Raw genomic sequence first — 25,147 nt, forward strand, 5'->3', positions numbered from 1 at the left:
CATAAGCAATCTGCTTCTCCTAGATTGTAAGGCTTACTAATTTTTATTGTTTGTTGTTACGAGGAGAAAAAGAAGTTGTTTCTCATCAGTATTTACTTGTGCATTAAAATTTTTATTGTCCTAAATTTAAGGGGAGGAGATGTATCATGAATCATTTCTATGTAGGACAGTCTTGGGGAACAGATCTTTCCATCCTGTAAAATCTGAATGTCCTCTGTAAATACGTTGGGATGAAATGTGTGTGGTTTCATATCTCTTCTGAAATGTATATTTCTATACATTATATGCAACAAGCAGCATCATTCTTATTCTTTACTCTGCACAGAGTGAAAATGTCAAAAGTTACATGTGAATTAATTACATTCAATAAAGCAGGTGCCTGTTAAAAATTGCAAACATGGTATGTGTTGAAGATCTTAACATAAGCTTGATATTTTTAAATGCAAAGAAAAAAACTGGCACATGATTTATTGCTTTTGATGCATTCCACATACCATGATGACTTAATATATTAACAGCCTTTTACAGCTGCACTGTGTGATGCACATTTCGTTATCAAGCCTTGAGCATTGAGTCGTAATGGTTATTTTTACTGTATTGGAATGAAAGGCTTTGATAAAGCAATTCTGCTGGAGAGAAACAGAAGTAGAGCTGGCCATGTTTGTTCTACTACTGATCTTGAGAAACAGCCCATACTGATGTTTCCCTTTCAATTTTTTAATAGACTCTACCAAAAAAAAAAAAGGAACTTTTGACATGTCCACTACCCCTTGTCCCATTCAAGTAACATGAACAAAAAGGTGACTTGCTTGCCTAGATGCTTCACACACTTATTTTGTATGTTAAATTAATAATGTCTTTTTGTAATGTATATTTAAGATTTATAATAAAAATGAAAACATGATTTCACACAAAGAATAGGTAAGTTTGTAATTACAATGGAACTTTAACGTGCATCCACAATACTATATTCTTCTACGTCTTTTCCCCTCCCAAGCCATACACAAACAGTTCTACTCTTCACTCTGTTTCACATGTAGCTTCAAAACAGCCAGTTGTGGTATCTAATACGCTACTGTTTCACTTGTGATGCTCTGTGTTTTAAAAAGTATCAAACTGCAAACCATACATAAACAGAAAGCTCTTTCTAATTAATAAGAAGGGAAAATGTGAATGTAATACAGGAGAAAATTTAGACATATTACTCCCTCAGCTGTATCCAACAAATGATATAGTAGACTACATGTACTCTTAAAGTATGATCAAAAGATCATCAAAAGATGTCATTTCTCATTAGAACATCCTGAACTGTATAGTTTTTACACTATCCTCGACACCCACCACTAAAACTGTCGGTGTTTTTCCATAATGTCTATCTAGTTTGTGTTTCAGTGCACATCCTTACCAAGATGCTAAAGCCACAGTGGAAATGCAGTTAAATCCTGTTGACAGCAATAAGAAAACATTGAGCATGCCTTGTTGCAGAGAACTTCATTATCACTTACAAATAAACAACAGTAAAGGAAACATAAGGAAAAATGCGACCTGACAGTTTCTTTCTCCATACAAGTCATTACATTATGCCCCCGACATCAGTGCTGACTACCATTCTTGCTTGAGCCCAAACTAAATATTACTTACAGCTTTCAGCTAAACAAGAGATCACTCTAGTTATGGCTGGGGTGTTTCAGTTTGCAAAATGACAAAGAGAATTAAAAAACTTAACAAATTAAGTATCTGTTCAGACAACAGAACACATCATTTATCTAAGGTCCAAGCCCTGAAAATCCAGTGATGAAATCTATCAGTATCCAATAAACTGCAAGAACATATCTTAGCATTGAATTTTTTTTTAACATTGAAAATGGTGTCAAAGCTCTACAGCAATGCTGATATGCACCTGGGGTTATGCCATGAATGTTCTGCAGCAAGTTTTTGTTTTGGTTTTTTTTTTTTTTGCAAAGCAGTATCAGCAAACAGAAGCAATTGCACCATAAACATGAGTAACCTCTAAATTATCCATAATTATATTCAATGAAAAGTTCCTTGAAGTCCCTTAGTTACCTTCAAATTACATATTTTTAATAATTCGCTTATCATACTAAGCTGATTTCTCAGCAGCTTCAGTCTCCTGTTCAGACAGTTTCTCTTCTGACAGTACTGTCATCCACGGGGACACGGAGCGCGTGATGGTTTGTTTGGCCAGGTTGTAGTGGTTTATGACTGTGTAAAATTTCCCTCGAGCGCTGGAGTCTTGTTCAGAGTAGTAGTTTTCCAACCCAGCTGGAATGCACTGATTATTCTGAAAGGAAAATCCATCTCTTAGATTACAGATACAGCCCCACACACACCAACAGCAGATTAGATTTTTTTTCTCCTTTTCCTTTTAGTCTAAGCCAACAGTCACATTCTGTGAGTCAAGATGCAATATACAGCAATTAACTACAGTGTTGTCCTACTGTGTTCAAAATGTTCTTCCCTGCACTCCTTAAACTATTCATGCCTTTGCCAGGAAGACCAATCTGGGTTTATATGCCAGAATAATTAATGTAACATGCTTGCCTAAAATTATTTTTTAAAGTTTTCAGTCTCTAGTTCCAGCCATATTTTGCTGTTTTTTCCTGCCCACTTAGTTCCAACTGTTTGGTTTACAACTACAGCTGTCTGTGTCCTATCATTAGATTAACTTCAGGCAATTTACTATGGTGTTTGCAGTCCAAGGGATGGAAATTAATAGAGATATACTGGTGCCAGTGTATGAACAGTTTTACAGCCCAGTAACTAAGACATACAGGAAAACACTGCGGGTGGCCAAGCATATGCACAAGTATGTACACACATACAAACTACTTCACTCTTCGTCAGAAAGACGTAGCCAACAGCACACTTTTAAAAAGCTCTCTGTAACTGTGGGACTACATTATTTCATTTCCCAGGAGTGCATGAGCACTACATAGAACCTCCTAGATGCTTAGAGCTTTGGAGAGTGAAAGAGGTGATTTAGAGTGTTAAATACTAAGTGGGATCCAAATTTTGCTGTCATCTTAAACCCCAAAGTGAGTGTGCCTGTGCAGTGCATTTGTCACAGGTCTTATCTAGCAACTGTTCCAGTGATGGTGGATTAAGAGCCTACAGAGAAGCTGGTTGCACTGAAGGAAAAAATGACTTGGACATATACTGTGACCTATAAGTTTTGCCCCATAAGGTCATGGGGTCTTCTCTGCAGGTCCTCTTTCCACACCAGCTAGTCCAGGCAGTCTTGCTTGATACCTCAGCATGTTGGGACAGTCACTTGAGCAAGTGAATTGACTCTCTGTAAGCTATGAGTAGCTGCAGCTTCAGAAAAATAAGTTTAATCATTTCTGCTCTGGCTCTTTTAAAAAGAAATAGGCTGTTCAGTCTTCCTGCTTCCAGCACCAGAGGACTAAAATTTATAGTATTATGGCACAGCAACTTTGAACTGCTACTGTTCTCCTACAGCTCAGCAAACAAAATTTAATACTGGAAATTTCTCAGCATAAAAACACGTGCAAAAATTCCAGGGGTTTTAGGACCAGATGCTACCTCAACTATGTCCACATTTACTTCTGAGTTCACTTTTGTCCTTGTCAACAAAAAGAAAAAGAGAAGTGGCATAAATAAGCACCAGTAACAACAGTTTCAACTGGTTAAAATCATACAGCACAAAAAGGAGGAAGATCCAGCAGACAGTCTTGGCTTAATACAAATTTTGCATCCTAAAAATGTTAGTGTGATAAAAAGTCATCAAAAGGTAGGAAAGAAAAAACGGAGACCTGCCAAAACAACAGGCCCATGGGTAGTCTTATGAAGCTGCCTGCCCCTGGGGAATTCAATCACATGGCACATTTGATGGCTCAAAGAAGCCTCACTGTCACAAAACTAACAGCCCTCCCACAGAGACAACACCTCACTGGCTTGAACCTGCAGGTGTGACAGAAGCCTTGAAGTGTGTCAGACTCGATAGTGCCCAAAGTTACCACATCCACCCAGGTTCCCTTTATTTGTTGTCTTTTCTCAAGGCAGCAGCTGGGGCAAATCTCTCTCAGTTTTGTTGAAGTAGCACAACAAAGCAGAAGGGATTTAACCCCAGCTGAGCAGCACCTGTGCCTGCTCAGCACTGTTTAAATCAGCGGAGGTTTTCAGCTGCAAGACTGGGACCTAGATTTATAAAAACATAATCCAGGAATCTGGAATAGAGCTATCTGATACACATGTTCAATTACATCAACATGCCATCTTCTGGAAGTATCATCCATGCTTTATCTGGGATAACTGACACTACTGCTGATGTGATAAATGGCTAATAAGTATACAGATACAGACATATTTGTAGTGATTATTTCACCCAGTCATGGGATGTAGTCACAATTCTAAATATTTAAAATGGGAGAAGGAACACAATCCATTGAGCTAATGAAATCTGCCAAGGAAATTCAAGCAAATATAATTATTAGAGCTGAAGACAAGGCAAGATTGACAGTCTTAAAAATGCCACAGAATCTTTCATTGCCGTTAGAAGCAATTTGCTTTGTAACAGGCAAAAATGACTCAGTAATGGTTTTTGGTTTTTTTTTTTTTTTTTTGTAGTCACAAACATGCACAGCATCTGACAGAAGAGCCTAAAGAAACACACAGCAGTTTCTATCTTGACTGCATTTTTTCTTCCAGGATTTTGTTCTTCTAGAAAAGATGGGAAAATCTCCCCTTTTACTCACTGCCCCTTGTGTTCTGCGTAGGAGCAGCCCCTTTACTTAGTTCCCAATCAAGGCAAGCCATGCAGCAGCCAGTGACTGAGCTATGGGAACTGCTGCCAATTGTTATCCTGGCACTTGCCTAAGACTTTCAGCTGTGCAGAACATTTCTCTCTATCCTTTTGGTTTGTTTCCATGGTTCCCAGGTGAGAGAAGTAAGAAGGCCATGAGGAGAAAGTGAGATGCTCCACAGTCAATCTCTTCTTTCTTTTACAGCCCTTCAATTTTGGAAATTAGTTACGGGTTATGGCCTTTGATGCCAGAGAAAACCCTGGTTGCCAGTCTATATCTGGCTGAATTAAGATGACTCCTTTTTTTCCTTTGACATGAAGACCCCAGTGGTATTCTCTTATAAATAGTATCTTCTGTCACATTAACTTTGCTGGGTCAGTAATTCCCAATTACACAGATGATGCTGTGGTCTCCAGTGCACTGAAATGACTTTGTGGTACTGTCCACAAGTCTGACAGAATGCAGGTGCTTTGGCAAAAAAAGCTGAAGGGTAACAGATATGGTACAGAGCATATTGAAGTCCTGGAGAAATTCCTCCAGGATGTAAGTGCACTCGGGTTTTGAGTCTCACCAACAGACAGTGAAGAGTGATGATAGGAGCGATCTGCATAGCAGCAGTACTAGGGCTGTCTCAGCTTAAGCAAGCATAGAATTAAGGCTGGAGCAGGTTAAGACTGCTGTAAAAAGGAAGATGAGCACCTTTTAAAATACACCCTCAACTCCTGGAGGCATAGGACAGCAGAAACTTTTGGAACTGCTCCATGTATGAGAGCATCAAAGCAGAGAAGAGCGAGTCTGACTCAGCTGCAGTAGCTCAGCCTTTATGTAGAGATTCCTACAGAACCAGGCTTCCTGAGGCAGGGACACCTTTGCCCTTAACCAGGAAATCATATCAGCATCTGAAACCTGGGGACATCCAGGCCAGGAAATGTTGTTGAGGCTACCTAAGGATGAAGCCAGTCCACTGATACACTGCTCACAAGGTGACAGATTTCAGGTCTCCTAGGACATGTGTGCCAAGCTATGCCATGACATATCATGGACTCTCCTCCAAAACAGATGCACAGGCAAACAAATAAAAATTCATCTCAACGTTGGTAGTTTCAGGCCTTGTGTCATTTGCCAATATGTTTATCCTGTAAAACTCTTTTTTAGAGTTACATTACCGAAGATGCCATGTCTTCTGGCATTATGCAATCAAGCAGCTCTAAGCAGCCTCCAAAAACACACCAGGATAGTAACCATAACGCAGCCCTGTGTACGTGCTGCACCTTAAAAACAGCACAAGCTATGGGACATTCTGCCTAACTTCTGTCCCAAACACAGGACCCTAAGGAAAGAAACACAACCAGACTCAGTGCAACTAAAATGTAGCTAAGAAACTGTTCTTCCCTTAAATATTTGTGGCACTAGCAAGAAAAGCCAAAAGAAGCCAGAAGGCTGCAACTCCAAGGGGAGGACAACAGAGTGCAAAAGGAAGCAGGAGACTGTTGCTAGACTTACGTAGGAGCACATAACTGGCTGTTCCTGTCAAGTCAGGGTCACATCAAGACAAGTTTGGTAGGAACATATAGTCCATATTCCAAATTCCTCTATGCCAAGAGAAAGCTTAGGGGGGAAAAAAGGGCTACTGGGCTATTGTCCCACGAGACATGAGCACAGAAGGGTTTCAGTGCTTGTCTAAGACAACACAAAAAACCAACAGCAGAAGTGAAAGCTGATCTCCTGAGTTACAGCCAAGTATTCTAACCACAGTATCTTTTGCTGGGAAAGTAGTAACCAACTGAATGCATGAAGCTAAATTAATCCAACAGGGCATCACTGATTATAATTTTGGACTAGATTCTTGTAAGATATTTATGTGCCTGCAGTGACAGATAGAAATCCTGAATTGTCAAGTAGTTCCTTTTGAAGTTCATACTGGGTACCCCTTTGATTCATTATGTGACTAAATATTTTTAGAAAATTAGAGGGAAGACTGCCATCATCACTGCTACTTTTCTTATCTAATTACAGCCAAGTTCAACCCTGCTAAATTTACAACTGAGAAATCAATGTTACATTTCTGACTTTCAGCCCAGGTCATAACTGAGGAGCCAGCACTACCACCTCACATAAATTAAGTCAGCCCAACCTCCCTTTTGGTTAGAACCAGTATTGTTTTCCAATAAATGTATTTTCCCTTTTTTGGCATCACTTTTGGCCTGTGGTAGTAGGGCTCGGAGGTCACTGTTCTAGAACAAGAAGTTCTTCCTACAAAAATAACCCTCATGTAACTCTACTACTCTTAATGAGAACATCACTCTACTGTTTCTCTGACACATATTCCAGAAATTTTTTTCTCCGGGTTTTATCATTCTCTTATTTTGGAAGACCATTCAACATTAAACCATATGACCCATAAACGAGGGCTTTGTCTGGACAACTGCAGATGAAGTCTGAAGGACATTAGTGTTTGGACTTTTGCTATATTTTCAATGTTTAAAGCATTAGCAAAATAAAAACATTATTAATATTGTGCAATAGTATGACCTCAGTTAATAAGAAAGAAACGTAGCAGGAAGCACACTAACCTATGAGAAGAATCACAAAATTCTGTGCAGTACAGCATGACTTAATCAAGGTTATGCAGAGAACAACACGGAATATTACATACTCTCCTGTGCTTCTAGAATGGGTATGCAATTTACCTTGAAAACAAATCCTTCCGGACAGGTGTGATCATACTTGTAAACCTTGTAGACTACCAGAAATACAACACACGTTAAGAACGCAAGGGCAAAAAGGACCAGCACAGTTACCTGTAAAGAAAAATAAAACATGCTTATGTTAGCAATGCATTGCTTATTATACTGTTCCTTGTTACTGCAGGCAGCAGCAGCCAGCTATGAATGCACTTTACAGTAAAATCAAGCAAAGGATAAAACAAGCTGCTGAATTATTGAGGGAGAACAGGGAAGCAGCACATAAGTGCTTCTACCTCCCCCTTCTCAGAGAAGAAAGCAGATCATCTGGTCAGTGGTCCACTGCCTCTGGACTGCAAGGCTTTTTTTGATTGCATTTCTGTTTAGGGCACACATGAAGCCAGAAGGACACAACAAGGTAGCTTGGGTCTACTGTTTTTTCAGTATTTGGATGATGTAAGCGTAAGTCTAGTTTATGTCAGCTGATAGACATGTTTGTTTTCCCTGTGCCTGTCCAAGAATGGAGTCAGGTGACAGTAAGTTAGCACAGGTGTCATCCAGATAATACAAAGGTGACTCTTTCAGGGCATGGAGAAAGTAATGTCCGCAGTCTCTTGACAGGATCAGTTTGTTGTGCCTGCTCTGAACGTATGGATAGTTACACCAGTAGTCTGCGTGCTTGGTTGCTCAATGCTCCTTGATTTCTAAGTTGAAACAGTACTACTTCATCACACAGAGACTGTACAGGAGTAGTTCGCTGCCAGATCTGTAAGGGAATACACCATGTTCAACACTGGGCGAGCTGGAGGAGCTCTGTTGCACCTCTTTTCTCAGTGCTCACAGAGAAGCCACTACAGACTCCCTTACATGGCACTGGCTTTTCACCATATCCTTCAGTAGCTCTCTGGTCCTGAATTTGGGCTGGAGAAAAATCCAAGACACACTTAAAATCTGAACTCAGTGTCAATATCAAGCTAACCTTTCCCAGACAAACTCTGAGCAGCTGGAGACCAGCAGCCTTTTAGGTGTGATGGGAGAGAGAACTACCTTCAGAATTACATCACCCATTGACAAGAGAAAGCACCAATCTGGCCTAGTAGTTACACTGCAAAGCTCTCTAACTCAGACCCGTTTCTGTGGAAAGTGTGAGCTGAGCAAATAGCATTCATTACCTGGGACAGTATCCCAGATGTGTAGTATTATTCTAAAACAACTACTGATAGACAAACTAGTACCTCAAGGAGATTACGCAGTAAGAGTGGTTGAGATTAATTTCCTTTTTGGCAAGTTAGAAAGTAAGCCAGCATGTGCTACAGCATAAGAAACAATAATAAACAGAAACAAACAAGATTATGATTAATTTCTTAAACCAAAGTATAAAATAATCTAAATTTTAAAGGAAGTTGCATAAGCCAGCTATATACACCTCCTAAAAAAAGAATTTCGGCATGTCAGGGTCAATTAATTCAAACAAGACTAATCTGATATTTGAGAAAGCAACAACAACAAAAAATTGTAGCTTTGCCTCTTGGTAAAAACAAGTCCCTTTATGATAAATCCCTGAATTTACAGACTTTGCAACACTGCAAACTGTGTGTGCCAGTGAGATTAGGACACTACAGGACTGCAATGAACTTTAGGGACTTCTCATGCTGTGGAAACAAACTTCATCATGGGCAGACAACAGCAAGTGCTAAATTTCCTGGCTGAAACAAGGCTGGGAAGTATAGTTGTTGCTGAAGCCAAGGATTTTTTAAGGATTTTTGATAGACAGAAAATAAGCAAAAAAGGAAGGCTGGACTAGAGGCAGGGAGAACTGCAGATCAAAAAGTAATTTAGCAGAAGAAATGTAGACATTAATGTAACAATGTCGTTAGAAATGAGACATGGAGCAAAGGACCTTTCCGGTTAAATGTTCAGTTTCTCAACAGTCACTGGATTAAAAAAGAAAAATAATTCAATCATAATCAGCCTCTAAAAACTTCACATTGACATGAATTTTCATATCTAATTAGTCTTTCTCTGAGTTTATTACTCATTTGCAAACACAAAAGTTAACATGGATAGATCACTCTGTCTTGCCAACCTCATGTTTTCTGCTTACATGTTTCACGTCTCAGAATATCCTGCACGAATCCAAGAGCTAAAGTACATTTTCACTTTCCTTTCTGGTTATTCTCTGTTTAATAATGAACAACATAACACAGACGCCCCCATTTCTGGTCAAGCTATGCCTTAGCTCAACCCTTCTGACAGGTTTATAATCAGGCTTCTCCCTTTATTCTTCTGTGGTTGTGTTCTTCCTGTGCTTCCTCAGCTATCCCACCCACACACATGTACAAGTGCATGTACATGTACCCTTCACACTTTGGCTTGGCCCAAACCTTGCATTCCACCCTCCAGGGCTTTCCCCTCCCCACAACTGTAATGAGCCTTATTCTCTGTTCCCTCCCTCCAAATTTACTTTGCACTCCAGGCTCTAGAAAAATTGACCCTTCTCCCCTAAGCCTGCAGTTCCCACTTGGGGGTCCTTGTCCCACCTCCTTAATGCCCTGCTGGTACCCCGTACCTGTACACAAATGCCCTGCATCCTCCTACCCCATGGGCCTCACCATGCCTGGGCCGCAGTGCAGGTCCACAGCCCGCTCTGTCTGAAGGGCCGTGGGCCCAAGGCCTTCCCCTGCTGAGCTCCAGCAGCTGCTGGGCAGCATGGGCAGATGAGGAAACAGAAAACAGGGAGCACTCCTCACCCAGCCCTGCAGATCAACAATACACACAGGGCCCAGTCCAATTTGCAGGTTTGGGTCATTCACTTCCCACTGACTCCAAGCACATGTTAGAATGTTCCTTTTGCTCTGACAGTGGCTGCTCTTTACCTTAAAGAAAGGGAAAAGAGAGACTAGAGAGCTAGGATAGAAAAGCTAAAAGCCAGATGGGATTATTGCTGAGGCTTCCCATGCCCCAGAAGACATACTCCACACAGCCTTCAACAAAGACTGCTCTCTTTAGGAGCACAGGCCTGTGACACGGGACATGGACATCAAGCAGAACAATTGCTATGGCACAGATCAATTCAGCTCACATTTGTCTCTGCCACAGATAGGAGCAAACAGTTTTAAAATGTTTTGAAAAGTATTCTCAAATCTTAAAGCATTTTAACCCTATTTCCTGGCCATTCTACTAGCAGGCAGTAGTAGAATTATAACAGCATTTCCCAGTTGTAACTATTCTAACATACAGATGAGGTCTCAGGAACGTACTGAGACAACATACTAACAAGCTATTTTGTAACTCAGGATAAGTATTAGACAAAAGAAAAAGGCTATATTTCCACAATCACTGCAGTATCACTCTGTTCAAAGCTCAAAAATTGTTCTGGAAAGTAACTGTTTTTTGAAAGAGGACAAAAGCCCAGTGCTGTGTAGATTGCTGGAGCCTGGCAAGTTGCAGAGCCACAACCTCAGAGTTGATTTGCTGAGACCTGTTTTCAGTGACTGACATGGAGCTGTGAGTTCTCACTGCTCGTACAAGTTCTTCCATTGCCACCCAGTAAGCCCCTGGGAAGAGCTTTCAGGGCTCAGAATTTTTTCTCACTTACTGTATTTCCTGATGTTACTAATTTTGGTATTAACATGTAAATTTTTACTCTCATTATCTTCAGTGATTTGCAATCACACTCCATTTGCAAATCCCTAATCAAGTAAGCTCTTGTCTCCTTCCTATTAGGAGAGAATCTCCCGTCTCTTACCATCCTTCAGGATACCAGTAACTTCTATTTAAGGACAGTCACAGATGCAAACGACACAGATGGAATCCAGTGATAGATTTCTTTCCAAGGTGATCACAATCACCTGTTAATCTGATCTACTTCCCCCTTATAAGTTGACAATCCTCTTCCTTCTAATAGCCATTTTTCTTCACTCAAAATAACCCACACTGATGGTCCACAATTGTCAGATCCCCATGTTCACTGCAGTCAACTTCTTTCCCCAGCCAGTAACATAGTGTAGCCTAACCTCTCTGCCTCACCTTCTGAGCCCTCTCCTACTGGATGCCTTTCAGAAATAAAAGCCTGGAAAAAGAGAAGGCAACAATCTGCTCTTCAGACCACAACCAACACAACCACAACCAACACCAAAGCTGCCATTTTATTGCTTTCTTCCACAGCAACTTTGCATACCCGCTGTAACCTAAAGTTATTCTTGTCTTCCTACCAACACACCAACAGCAACTTGCCCTCTTCCTCTGTTCAAGGCAGGAGCAGATGCAATACATGCACAAGCACCACTCCCATTCTTCTGGAAGGAAATTTTGAATCTCTTCTCTTTGTAGTAGCCAGCTGGCAGTGCAGGACCACACACAGAGGGAGCAGAAGTCTTGTGAATTACTATGAGCATTCACTGCCATGCAGATCCTGCAGAACTCCAAGGTGACTGTCACACTGCAAGAGTGATGGGCTTTTAAAATACTTTTCATGAAATAACTACAAGATAGGACAAACAACCATTTCTATTAACTAGGAATTCTAAGTGTGGCTTTGCTTTCATCTTGAGTGTGACGTTTAAAGTTAGTTTTAAGGGGATCTGACAGCAAAACGAAGTGAACAGAGAAGATGACAAGATACTATGTATGTGGCAGATTTCTGAATAGATTGAAAGTGAAGAGCAGAAGAAGGACAACATCTAGCCAGAAGCCATTACAGTAATCGAAATGAGAGATGACTAATGAATGAACTAAGCATACCCACAGCAAAAAAACCTGTCTTCAGACTGTGTAAGTGGTTAGCTGAACAAATGAGACTCACCATATCTGACAACTACACTAACATGTAAGCAGGTTGTGATAAGGCCTTTACCATAAGATCTGCTAGGTCTTCCCCGTAAGTCCATTCTACTTTGCCTCAGCTGTGAAACACTGCAAGCTGTATTCTTCTCTGCCTGGCTACTGCAGTCTCCTTCTTCCTTACTCCACTCCTGTTTATTGGACTCCCTTTTTAATCAAGCTGCAATATTACAGCAAAATTCATCAATTGCACCAACAGTGCCTGCTTCTCTTCACATCCTTTCCTGGCTCCTGTCCCTTTCTGAACAAATTACGAATCATGTTTCAAGGCATGCACAAGTCTACTCCTTTTGCTCCTCTCAGCTCCATCCATTTTGCCTGTGTCCCACTGTCCCACTAAAGCCTGGGCACCATCCATTTCTCCTCTGCCTTCACCTTTCTAATGCCTCCTCCTCTTGCCTGAAATTCTTCCATTAACCCACTCACACTGTGCTGCTTTGCGCCATGCCTTCCTTCATGCTTTTCCTTCCATCAGCACACAAACGCACGTAGAAGCATTCCTGTTATTATGAGAGGTGGAACTAAGGTGGAACTAACAAGATATGCAGTAATTTTCACTGCTCAATCACTGCACTTGGTCACATCTCATCTCTGCATTATCTATTTCAACTCAGCCTCCTGGGAAAACAACTTTCATTTCTGATCTGTCTGTAAAGTGTGAGGTACAGACTTGATGCCAGCACTGAACAAGAAGAGTGAAGACATACAGACACAGAGCACCTTTCATATGAAGTGATTTACAACCAATTTATGCTTTGCTCACCAGCTAAATGCAAAGACCTCAGGGGTGAAATACAGCAACTCTGTACAACCACTTAGGACAGGAAATTAAGATTACTGCTATTGAATTTAAACTACAAGAGAATTTTAGGCAGACAGACTGTAATTACAATAGATTGTGTCTGGCTACATCCCACAGACAAAAATTCGTAAAACACTGCATTGACTTCCCTGCAAATGGCTGTGACCTCCATTTCACCTCTCTCCCCTGAAATCCTGCATCTCCAGCTGCACAATGCCCTCTACCAGCACACTGGAGAACACCAAAATCAGCTCTCCACTTATCACTGCTTTTCAAAAATCATGTCCTTGTTTGCTATTACTTCAGCCTGCCTCTGGAAGTTTACGTGAAAAATGAGTCTGAAACAATGCACTCAAGGATTTAAAAAGTTCAATTTGCAGGAAATGGCAACATAAAAGAAAAAAGAGAACCTTTACCTCTATTCATGCAACATTTGACTCGTATTCATTTACAGAGCAATGCAAATTACACAGAACAACTTGGTACAATGTCCCATACTTTCCATGGGAATATATATACATATACAAGACGATCAGGTGCCTCCTTTCAAGAAGTGTATTTCTAACATCACATGTCATCTTTAGCTATGTGACTGGTATCCATCTATTAAACTCAACTTCTTCACCAGAACATTTCCATCAAACCTTTGTGCTCAAAGAGGATGACAGTTTTGGGGCAGTCTGTACAGAAAAAGCAGGAGAAATCAAAAGACTGTCCTTCCCAAACAGAGATGACACAGAGAAGGAGAGAACTGTCTTGGATGTTTACCTGGAGATGACTGGGAGTAGCAGCAAGAAAGGCAGATAGATTCATGAGGACAGTAACAGAAAAGAAGCTACAGAATCAGCACTTATTAACAGCAACAGTGCAAGGCAACAGGACCAGTCTGGAAGGGAGTTGATTAATGAAACCTGAGGGACATACTGTTAGACAAAAACAAGTTAACAAAGCAGTGGCCTTGAGTTCCTAGGACTGTGGCTTAACTCAGCTGTTCATGACAATGTTCCCATCAGCTTCCATCACATGGCACTCTGTATTAGTTTCTTAACTACAGAGATCTGAGGAAGCAGTTCAAGAAACCCTGTGGCACCAAGATAAGAATCATATTACCTTCACATACAAACCCGGAAGATATTACTGAGGCCAGGATAAAGGCTGCTTAAGGTTACAACAGAAGAGGAAAGGCTATTTAAGTGATATATCTGCAAAGATCCAAAACATCTTTGTCAATGTCACTGGTTCTCTTCCAATAAAATGATTTCTAATAGAGACAACAGCATAGGAGATCTGACTAATAACAGGGAAGCCACTGTTAGGCATCCACTTTATTTAAATCTTCCAGCTCTGACTGTAAAAATTCCTTTCAAACAAAAATTTAGCAGGAAGATTGTCAATGCCATATCAGAGAGTATCAAATATTTAAGGAAAAAAAAAAGTGACAGTTGCCATGCAGTGCCTTTACATCAATTGTTTTAAAATAGTAGTTACATTGAAAAAAGAACCTCCTTTATTTTTCTTATTTTAAGCAATAAAGGAAAAATTCAAAGCCTGCCAAACGCTTATACTTGTGAACAACTTTAATCCCGTGAGCAGTTCTACTGAAGAAACAGAACTACTCCTGACAGTAAGTACCTGTCACTCTTCCAGCCAAAGTGACAGACACACAACGTACTTAAGGAAGTGATATCCTGTACAGGAGACATCTCATGCACCTAACAGACTTTTAATGTGGGAGCAAAGAGCTACTCAACACACAAAGTAATCACACAGCAAGAGAGATCTATCTTCCTTGTCTCTGATTATTTTTGCAGCAATAATAATTGTTGGCATTACTAAGAAGAGGTACAAAAGTCCTGAGGCAGAAATATGCTTAAAGGATGCCCCTTTTAAGGTAGAAAAAAAAACTGAATAGTTAGATATATGTTGGAGACATCTTTGCAGTCTTAAAATGACCAGGTAAAAATGCAAGAACTGATCCTGAAAGCAGTCTGAATTCCTCTTCCATAACCTCATGCAGACATTTCAACAACTGCTTGCTGCTTGATAGTACACGGCTTGCACCATATGGTCTTACCACAGAAATAAGCTTCAGGCTTTGGCTCTGCAGTTAGATGTATGTAGAGATGTCAAGGATAAAGTCTGAAGAACTGAACTGCCTTTCAACAGAACCAAAGGCTGAAGGCATACTACAGCTTGGGTTTATTTAAGGGCTTGAAGTTTATAGGGAAACGTGTTTGCTTTCAAAATACCTCTGAATCTTCTTTATTGAGATTTTCCCAAAGACAGAAAAAAAATGTCATGCATTGCTACAACAGACATTTTTTTAAATTGGTGTGTTTGTGCATAACCATCAACTGTAGCCCAATTCAATGGGTGCCAGAACAGACATCCCACTACAAAATCCAACTGGAGGTTGTAAGAACACTCTTCTGCCTTCTAGGGGAAGCAAAGGTTTGGCCTTGGGTAACTCACACCATCAATTTTCTTCTCTCATAGCTTCCTCCAGTGTCTTGATTCACAAGGGTCCTTTGCAATGACATTTCCAGCCTTGTTGTGTTACTCTGTACAGGAGTCAATTTACAGGAGGGAAAAATCTCCCTCGTTCGAAGTTGCTTTCCAGTTGCGAAGAACCAACTCCCCACATTAGCCTACACTTTCAAAGAACAAAAGCAAGACTTCTACGTCTCAATGGCAACTAATCTTCAGTGACAAATCACATCTTTCTTAGTCTAGTTAGTGCCATAAAACTAAATTAAGACAACAGGGTTCCCATAATCAGGAAATCTTCACATTCTTCTGAGATATTCTGATTTGAATTCAGAATGTGGCTTCATAGAAGAAAATTATACTTGCAGTTTTCTTTGTACACATTCTCAGCTCTGTTGTAATAACTGTGGTAATGTGGATTGAATGCAGAAAATACATTTTGTAATTGATTATTCACCCAGGTGCTAAAACACCATCTACATGACATATGCACATGCTGCAGTTGCTTCATTTGTTATAATGTATAACTTCTCAAGAAGAACAGCTTTAGATGATCTGCACTGCTGAATCCCAAAACTGCAATCTGCTTTGTCCTTATTTAAGAAGTACATCCTAGAATACACATGTGAATTATTTGTAAATATGACTGACTGACTTGCTTTATTTTTAGCATAACATTTGGGCTGTGTCTTGTGGCAGGCTTGTGCATCGGTGATGTACAATATTGAAGTCATTAAAACAGCATCTGAAACTTTTCATGAACATGAGCCAAAGTCAATATCTCACCAGTTAAATAATGCATTTCATAATTATAGCAAATATTTAATTTTCAGACAAATATCTTTTTGCTCTCTCAGAATCAACATCAGCAGTTGACATGATGATTCACAATTAATAAGGACCCAGGAGAAAACCTCACACAATCGGTACTTTTCATCTACATATTTATGAAATGTCATAAATTATTCATCTAATATTTACTACTGGGAGTGGTGAATATGACAGTCATCCCTGCTGGAGAACCAGTCAGTTCTCTTTAAAATGTTTCAAGCAGCATAATTCAATTCTAAAACTTGCCATATGGAGATTAAGGGACGTTTTTAGGACCTGAATGTTCTGCATGAACATTGTTTTCAATTAACTGAACCACAATTTTCCTAATTGATCAACCCCCACTCTTCTTTAGAAGCCTAGACTTACAGCCACAGTGTGAATCACCCTGCAATTCCCAAGAGATACCAAATCTTACTGAAACCTCCCTCTGATGCAGTAGTTACCTAGCAGCAAAACCTAGCAACCCCGTAGTATGAGATTAATCCCAGAACGATCATCATAAAGTAGTATCTAAAGGATATTTTACTTAAGTATGCCATCCAAAAGTATATAAAAATGCAATGCAAAGATGCTCAGGCTTCTAACTATATCCAGCTATATATATTAGAAAAGTCTACCCAACAGCATGATAAGCTTTTTTATTTATTTGTTGTTCAGTAAGGTCTCATTTGCTCAGCTCTCCCAACAAAGACAGAAAAAAACAGATCTACATAGGGATGTGCAAACCACTTAGATGTGAGTAAGATATCTTAATGTTCCAGCAATGAAACCCCTTAGTCCCTACAGCTAAAGCATAAGTGCAAAATTCATCAGGTATAGATTCTGCTCAGCTGCTTGGAACCAAAGTCCTAGCAGGGTACTCAAACTTTCTCCCCTTTCTCTTCTACAACATAGTAAGCATTTTCCAGTCACCTTAGTGTGACCAGGACACACACAAAGACAGCCAGATGTAAGTTCCCCTTGTTCTGAGCTGTCTAATTGCATTTTCCCAACCCTCGCCTGACAGGAAGGGGATTACTCTCAAGGACTGAGTGGTACTATGGTGCCAGGAGGACAAAAAGAGGATGTTAGTCAGAATATAGCATTTTCCCTGAGGGATAGGACATCCTTGCCCCAAATCAGGGAATACAAAAAACTGGAAATAAGTTTCTTACCTGCTTAGTAAAACCCCACACCCCATATCATTTCTTCTTAGCTATCCAGGGTGGTTCCCCATATAGCTTACTGGGAACCTACATGCTTCACTGTGTGGCTGACAACTCCACCAGGTAACTGGCACTTAAAACATTTGCTGTGGCAACACTCTGCCAAGTTCCTTTCCTATATATTCTAATCCCTCCCTGAGCCTTCACTTTGTTTGTTTAGCATGCTCTGATTTCACTGAGAGCTGTATATACACTTTTGAAGGTCAGCTTGGGCCTGGGCAGCTTTTAGAACCACTGCTCAGGCACAACAAAACCAGAATCTCTGGTGTGCCCTAAAATCTCCTATCATGCAGAGTTCAGAAGCATGCAATATAAAGAGAATCCACATCTCTACTGAAGCTCTGTATTTCTCTCTCATACTAAATGATAGGCTTTCCAAATATATTTGTACTTGCGCAGGGAAGAGTGTGGTTGCCTACTGTTTAAAAATGCTTTGGCATCCTTGGGTAAGATGCCAATTAAAAGCACTGAAAAGCTGCAGTCTTCCTTTGTTAAAAGAACAAGTAGGGAAGCATGAGTTGAAGTACCAACTTTCCTGTTTCGCTTTACTTACACAGAGCAGGAAAACCTATCTCCAGTGAGAACGGGAAAATTCAATCCTTGCACCAGTTAAGCTCTCAGGTTTCCTATGGGACTACTGAAGGAAGCAAAAGGGACACTAAAGAGTAAATCTGAGTCAGATTCTTAGTGAACTACCATCTGACAGTAAGAGTCGTCACCAAGCTTTACGATTAAATTGGACCAGGAAAACTGACAGCAAAGAGCTCTGGTATATATCCCTGAGCTGCCAAGTCATATGCTCAACTATAGAAAATACGTAATGGACTATGACAGTGCTTTTAAGAGAATGGTTTGGCCACAGTGATAAATAAGAAGCCAAAAAGAAAATAAATGTTCTTGTGGTTCTTGTCCTTAAGCACAAAGAGGAGTTCTATCCGTGCCATGAGCACTACCTGTGTGCAGCCCACAGACACCCTGGCCAGCCATGTTCTGAAACCCACACATTGACAGCAACGCCTTCTGAATTCATCTGCCGGTGAGGGACTACAAGCAATAATGCTTCAAGATTTGATTTTGTTTCTAATTGTTAAATACTGAACTATTATAACATTGAATTTACTTTTCTCATGTCCAGCTATACCCACAACAGGCACTCTGTTACAGCCAGTTCTGACTACAATCAGCAATTGATTTTAAGCACCTCTGTGAACACAACTGAGTTATTAACATCTTCAGACAGCACTGCTTACCTTAAATCTTTCTGAAACCCCTTCAGTGATGCTGATTGTGAATTCAGCTATTTTAGGAGTACGGAACTTTCCCTTCTTGCGATCAGGTTCATATTCTGTTTTTGTTTTGACCACAACCTTTAAGAAAAAAATAAAAAAACCTGTCAGCTGAAACTAGCCACAGAAACTTTAATTATTCTTTAACTCTTCTTTTACCTACAAGGACATCTAGCAAAATATCCCCCCCTGCCCTTTAAGTAATTATTCTTTGAAAGCTGTAAATTATTATTTATTTTTCTGGCATATCAATCATTAACAAAGTTATCTCTTGAAGTGATCTTGATGGACCTACAGGAAGACTTGTTATACAACAGTTTCGCAAACTTCCAGTTTTTTCATCTGTGGTGATACTGTGCTCCTGTACTAGGCAAGCGTAGGTCAAATCCAAATCATGGTCCTTCTCACTTTGTATAGTCTGAAAACAGTCACCTCCACCTGCTTCAGGAAATCCCACTAATGGGATTTCAAACTGGAGACCAGTAGGAGAAAATTACTGAAGAGGGCCCACAGAAATCCTGCAAGATGCCATGTTCTTTGATGGCAGGATCTTGAGTTTAAAAAAATAAAATGACCCATCTAGTTGCTATTCACTATGTGACAGACTATGGCCTTTGGCACTCTTATTTTTAACATCTAATTTCTGATTTATCAGCTGCAAGCACCAAGATGCACGCAAAGCCTTGTGTTAATGAGATTGCTTCAAACACTCAAGGCTCTTCAACTTTATTTTATCCCTTACTATGAACTACTGCCCCAAGCTGCACCATTTAGCACCTTACCTGTATTCCCAAAATATCACCACGTCAGTCTAATCTCTACTATTCTCCTAGGCATTCTAATTGTACAAAATTTTCTCATACCTAACCTATTTGCCTCATTTTTGTCTTCTGCATTTTTCAGGATCTTTTTCTAAGTATCATTCTCGAGATAGGGTGCAGTTCATCATACTGACAGTGCTATTATGATTTTTTCAATTTTCTCTGTTGTTCCAAGGAATAAATACCTACTCTTAGATTTTTAGAATCAAATTCTATCTTTAGCACAGCCCGTGGTATTAATAGCAAATACATTATCATAGAATCATAGAATGGCCTGGGTTGGAAGAGACCTTAAAGATGATCTAATTCCAAGGGCAGGGACACCTTCCACTAGACCAGGTTCCTCAGAGCTCCCTCCAGCCTGGCCTTGAACACTTCCAGGGATGGGGCATCCAGAGCTTCTCTGGGCAACCTGTTCCAGAGCTGCACCACCCTTAAAGTAAGGACCTTCTTCCTAATATCTAAACTAGACCTACACTCAGTTTGAAGCCATTCCCCCTTGTCCTGTCACTACATGCCCTTGTAAATAGTCTCTTTCCATCTCTCCGAAATTAAGATTATGACACTCACAGGTAGCCAGACATTGAAATGACAAGCTTTGGGTTCCCCTCTTCTCACTTCCTTGAATGGTACCTAGAATGTGTAACTGCACTAGAGTCAGTACCATAAAGCTTATTAGACACTTTGACAGCATTACACGTATTTGTGCAGGACAGAGGTTTAGAAACTTCTTTACCTATTTTCAGCTATAATTACTAAGATAGTAGTTATTACCCATTTTAACTTTATAACTGCCCAACAGCACCATGAAAGTGCCTGAAGAGTTCTGAAACGCTTTTTAACATTTTACTTACATTCCTCCCCCCTTTATGTTGTGTAATCTCAGGCAACTCAAATCACATTCAGCTGACACTGAATGTACAGTTCTAACTGCTTGGTTATGTAATGTCTTCTTTTGTTTAACATATCTGAATATGAATTTAAATCACTTCACCCCTTTAATTTAGAAACTGTCAAAATCATCAAATCCTTAGCACTGTAGTCACTACTTTTCAAGAAGTTATGCTTCACTGCCATACTGGAGCCTTGTAAGTGAATAATAAGCATAGATATATGAAGTATGTACTCCTATTCATTATACATGAGTGTCTGCATACTTCAGAATTTGATCTGTGTGCCAATCTTTCCTTAATACTTTTTCTTCTTTTCACATCAGTTGCTCTGCTCCTGCCTTTGAGTCTGTACCAGTAAAGAGACACTGACATGACATGACTAACCACTTACAGAAGGAAACCAGCAGGACCAATAAATTCATGGCTTTAATTTTTCCCCTCTATGTTTGCAAAAGGAAAGAAAAACTAATATACAATTAGACAGTGGAGAGTAGAAGAACCAATCAAATATTTCCTTATTTCAGCTTTTAGGCTAGCTGGACATTTGCTTTTACTCAAGGCAAATGCCATTAAAGGTGGGAGGAGTTGTGCCCCATTCTAGTAGGAGCCATAGGGCCGGCACAGAACCTCCTGAGCTCTCTACAGAGGCTCTGCTCACGTTAAACCTATTACCATACAGATCCCTAGTTCAGACTTCTGCTTAGCAGAGCAGGAACATAATGAAATCCTTTGGACACTGGTCCTTGGTAATCGGTTATATCCAGTCACCAGTTGGCAGGCATATCAGACACTGTAAGACTTAACTTGTTTTAAAGCCTTAGGGTGCGATTTTGTCCTCAGTTACAAGATTTACACCCATGTAACTGAGGGCATAAAATGGACCCTCAGGCTCTCCAACAGCTGTTATGGCTTATTGCATTTATGCCTGCCAACTGGTCACCACACACAACACAGAATGGTGTTGATAGCAAATAAAATGGAGGTCAAAAATTTATTTGTATTGCCTACAAGCAACACTCTACCAAAGAAAATTTTACAAGCTAAAATTCTTTACCCTAAGATACTATTATCTGAATCTTTTTGAGCTTTGAGGAATGTATATATCTGTTTGTATGTATATGTATGTATGTAATGTATATATTCTGTAAATATCAGTTTAACTAGAAGTAGAATTGAATGTGTGGAAGGCCAAAAATAAAAACTGTATGAAGACCACAAAGCTTTTTTTGCCAGATGCATGTGAGAAATGTATAAGTAGGTATCCTATTAAAACAGGATGCTGAAAAACCTGAAAAGGTTATCCTACTACTGTGTGCCTTACATTCAGTAACACTTACTGTATTCTTTATTGTGAGGACAATAAACATATTTACAGGCTATCACATCACCTTCCTAAAGCTTTAAAATTAAATCCTTAATAATTAAGCAATATAATAAGGAATGCAGGAAGCACACTTCTCTTCCAACCTGTAAGCACTCATTGGACTGTCCCCTTCCAACTACAGAGGATCTGAATCACCTATTTGGAGGTTTTTGAACCAAATAAATTGCCATGGAAAAAACTCAATGGCCTATTCTCATCTATTTCAGCTTGTCTGGGGTTAGCATTAGTTTCCTACTGAAGTACAGAAGGAAGATGGAAGAGCTCTGTTGCCAGTCTGCCTGTCCCCATGTCGCAGAGAAATAAAGCAGGGCTTTATCCCCCCAACAGAGAGATATTTTCTGGACAGAGAAAATTCACATCGTTCACACAGAATACACAATACCTTACAAATAATAATAAAAAAAGAAAGATGCAGAATAGGAAGGGCTATGACAATACAGCATAGAGAAGCTTGCATTTATATGTCTACATGTTTCATACAAAACATTGAAATCTACATGCTTACTGCTAACATTCTGCACTGATTTTTAATGCAAATCACTATTACTGGATTTTCATGAGTTTAACTGTTTGGTTTTTTTTTTCCCAGAGGGAACTAGCATGCTTTAAGGCACCCCAAATTTCTCGCCGTTTCTAAGCTGCTCGTTACACATAAGCTATTCTTTTGTTGTTTGCCTGTGATTTGGGTGTGATTCTCCAGGGTGGAAACTAAAGCCTACTGTACCTTATCAGGAGGTGGGAACTGGAGCTGATTGACATCCAGGGGTGTGATCAGGGGGATGGTGTCAAATCCATCCTCCAAAAGGGGCTGCTTTGTGCTCTTCTCGCTGAAATTATTCCCCAGTTTCACCATTCTTCCAGGATAGAGGGATTTTCTGCTGGCACACACGGACACACACGCACAGAAACGCAAAATATCACAAACCAGACCTTTCCCCGGCGGGTCAGAAATACCTTATGGCCAAAAAATAAAATTAAAAAAAAAAATTACGCCTTCGTCGCTGTGACTGGGTTAGGCTTTAGCGTTCTGCGAAGTAAGAACGATGGTCAAAGCTTCTACTACCGAAGTTAAAAAAAAATTAAAAAAATAAACAAAACAAACAAAAAAACCCACCATCACGCACACAAAAAAGCACCCCAAAATCCGCGGCACGTCAGCCCGATGCGAGCGATGCTGCCTGCGCGGCCCGGTGCGGCATCGCCCCGCAGCCCGCGGGATGCGCAGAGCTCCGGAGCCCCCTCCCCTCGGCTCCCCGCGCCCCCTCCCCTGCCCGTGCCGAGCCGGAGGGCTCCCCGCTCCTTTCTCCCGGTCTCCCCTCCCCGGGGCAGGGGCAGCGCGGCCGCCACTCACCGCCGCGGCTCCCGGCCCTTCCTCGGGGGGCGTCGTTCGCCGCGGCCCGCGCAGCGATGGCGGAGCGGGGGGCGAGGCGGCGGCTCTCCCTCCGCGGGTGGCTCTGGGCGGCCGCAGCGCCGGGGCCGTGACGCAGCCGGCGCCTAGCTGAGGCAGCTCTGGAGCAGCAGCAGCACAAAGCGGCCCCGCGGGGACGAGCGGGCGGGCGGCTCCCCCCAGCCGACGACTGGCGCAGCGGCAGCAGGTGGAGGAGGAGGAGGCGGCGGCGGCGGCGGTGGGGGGGGACCGGCCGGGACGCGCCGCCCTCCGCGCCCCTCCCTCCCTCCTTCTCTCCTTCCCTCACGGTGCTGGGGTGGCGGCTGCCCGTACCCTGCGCTAACGGGGGCCGGCGGAGCCGCCGCCCTGGTCCGCTCGGCAGCCCCTCTCCCCGGTCCCTGCGAGTCCTGGCCCTGGGGAGCCGCGGCAAGGGCAGCGTCGGTACCGCGGTCGGGGAAACTGCGCTACATCAGGCGGCGGCGAGGGGCCCCGGCCTCGCCCTGCCCGCCGCGCGGCTGGGCGCCGGCCCCGGAGCCGGGGGGGATGGCAGGGGATGCTCCCTCTGGCCGCCTCAGCCAGGGGGCGATGGCCGGCTCTGCCCTTCCAGCCGCTCCCGCGGGGAAGGGGCGAGCCGGGGCTGTAAGGACGGTGAGACCCCGTCCCCGCTCCGCAGAGGGGGGGAACGCGAGCATCGGAACCGGCGCCCGCGTCACTTCAGGGCAAAGGCGTATTGCGGAGCCTGGCAGCCGAGGGGGAGAGGACATCTTACCAGCCCGGCTGGCTCGGGGCGGAAAAAAAACAATAAAAGTGATTCATATTCACTGCGCTGTCTCCTTTAACCTAAGGCAAACCATCATGCTCATCTTGTAGTCTTGCAGGTGCATTGCTTTCCAGCCAGTGGAGAGAAAAACGCTGTGGGCGATGCAACAAGTGACTGGGATGGTAGGCAGCTCTCAGAGAGAAGAGGCAGACAGGTGCTCAGCCTAGAGCCAGTTTTATGCTTCAAAACCAGCCAGCCTCTCCTCACAGATGATGACAGCATGAGCGGCCCTTCTGTGTGGCTTGTTCCAACTGCCCAATCCAACATGTGTTTCATTTTTCTGAGGTCAATGGTCTGTAATGATAGAGGCCCAGAGCTCCTCTCTGGCTGTGGCATAAAGCAAGTCGTGTCTCCAGCTATGGATCATCCTGTCTGTCTCATTTATTTCTCCCATCAGTGTTCTGTCCCGAGTAAATAAAGTGTAAAATAAGCTTGTCTTACCTGAGTAACATTTCATAAATCATACTTGTGTGTGTTAAATAGAATAAAAAGTTTTTCATTTTATATAGAAAATTGCACCTGTAATTGGAAATGAAGGGGTTTCTCAGAAAACAAGAAACATTTGAATTATTTAATTTTGGCAAAAGCTTTGTCTTACAAGTGTTCTTGAACAGAACAGATGAATAACCCATGGATGGATGAGTGTAATCCATTCATTTGTATGTGAAGCCAAAGTAATTCAGAATCCAAATGACATCAAAAGTCCAAGTGATGATCAGAAGTGTATTTGACAGTATACTACAGGGAGCCAAAATAACACAGCAAATGGTTTAACAAATTGAGTGACTAAGTCCTTTCATCTCCAGCTTCTGTGATTTTATATTTGAGCCCTTCTGTTGGCTGAAGTTGGTCAAAAGCTCTGGGCAATTCTGTATTAAGTGTGTGCCAGAGGAAGTATCAGTATCAGATTAAGATGAA

At 41.6% G+C, this 25,147-nt stretch overlaps 1 protein-coding gene across 2 annotated transcripts; it reads right to left on the reverse strand.

The window, feature by feature from the left end:
- Positions 1-1,413: 1,413 nt before the first annotated feature.
- NSG1 (neuronal vesicle trafficking associated 1) lies at positions 1,414-23,624 on the reverse strand. 2 transcript variants are annotated; one of them, XM_027686682.1, is made up of 5 exons: positions 23,374-23,624; positions 22,747-22,900; positions 18,889-19,005; positions 7,475-7,585; positions 1,414-2,302 (listed from the first exon to the last, which is right to left on the reverse strand). In XM_027686682.1, the coding sequence occupies exons 2-5, from the start codon at positions 22,873-22,875 to the stop codon at positions 2,102-2,104; spliced, it is 558 nt and encodes a 185-aa protein (XP_027542483.1). In that variant the 5' UTR covers positions 22,876-22,900; positions 23,374-23,624; the 3' UTR covers positions 1,414-2,101. The 2 variants fall into 2 exon arrangements, with proteins under 2 accessions (XP_027542483.1, XP_027542482.1); XM_027686681.1 differs by having other exon boundaries at positions 22,747-22,897; positions 23,374-23,620.
- Between the last annotated feature and the right edge of the window lie 1,523 nt (positions 23,625-25,147).

The sequence above is a fragment of the Neopelma chrysocephalum genome, unplaced genomic scaffold (genome assembly GCF_003984885.1).
Source record: "Neopelma chrysocephalum unplaced genomic scaffold, ASM398488v2 Primary Assembly neopelma1_71, whole genome shotgun sequence".
NCBI lineage: Eukaryota > Metazoa > Chordata > Aves > Passeriformes > Pipridae > Neopelma > Neopelma chrysocephalum.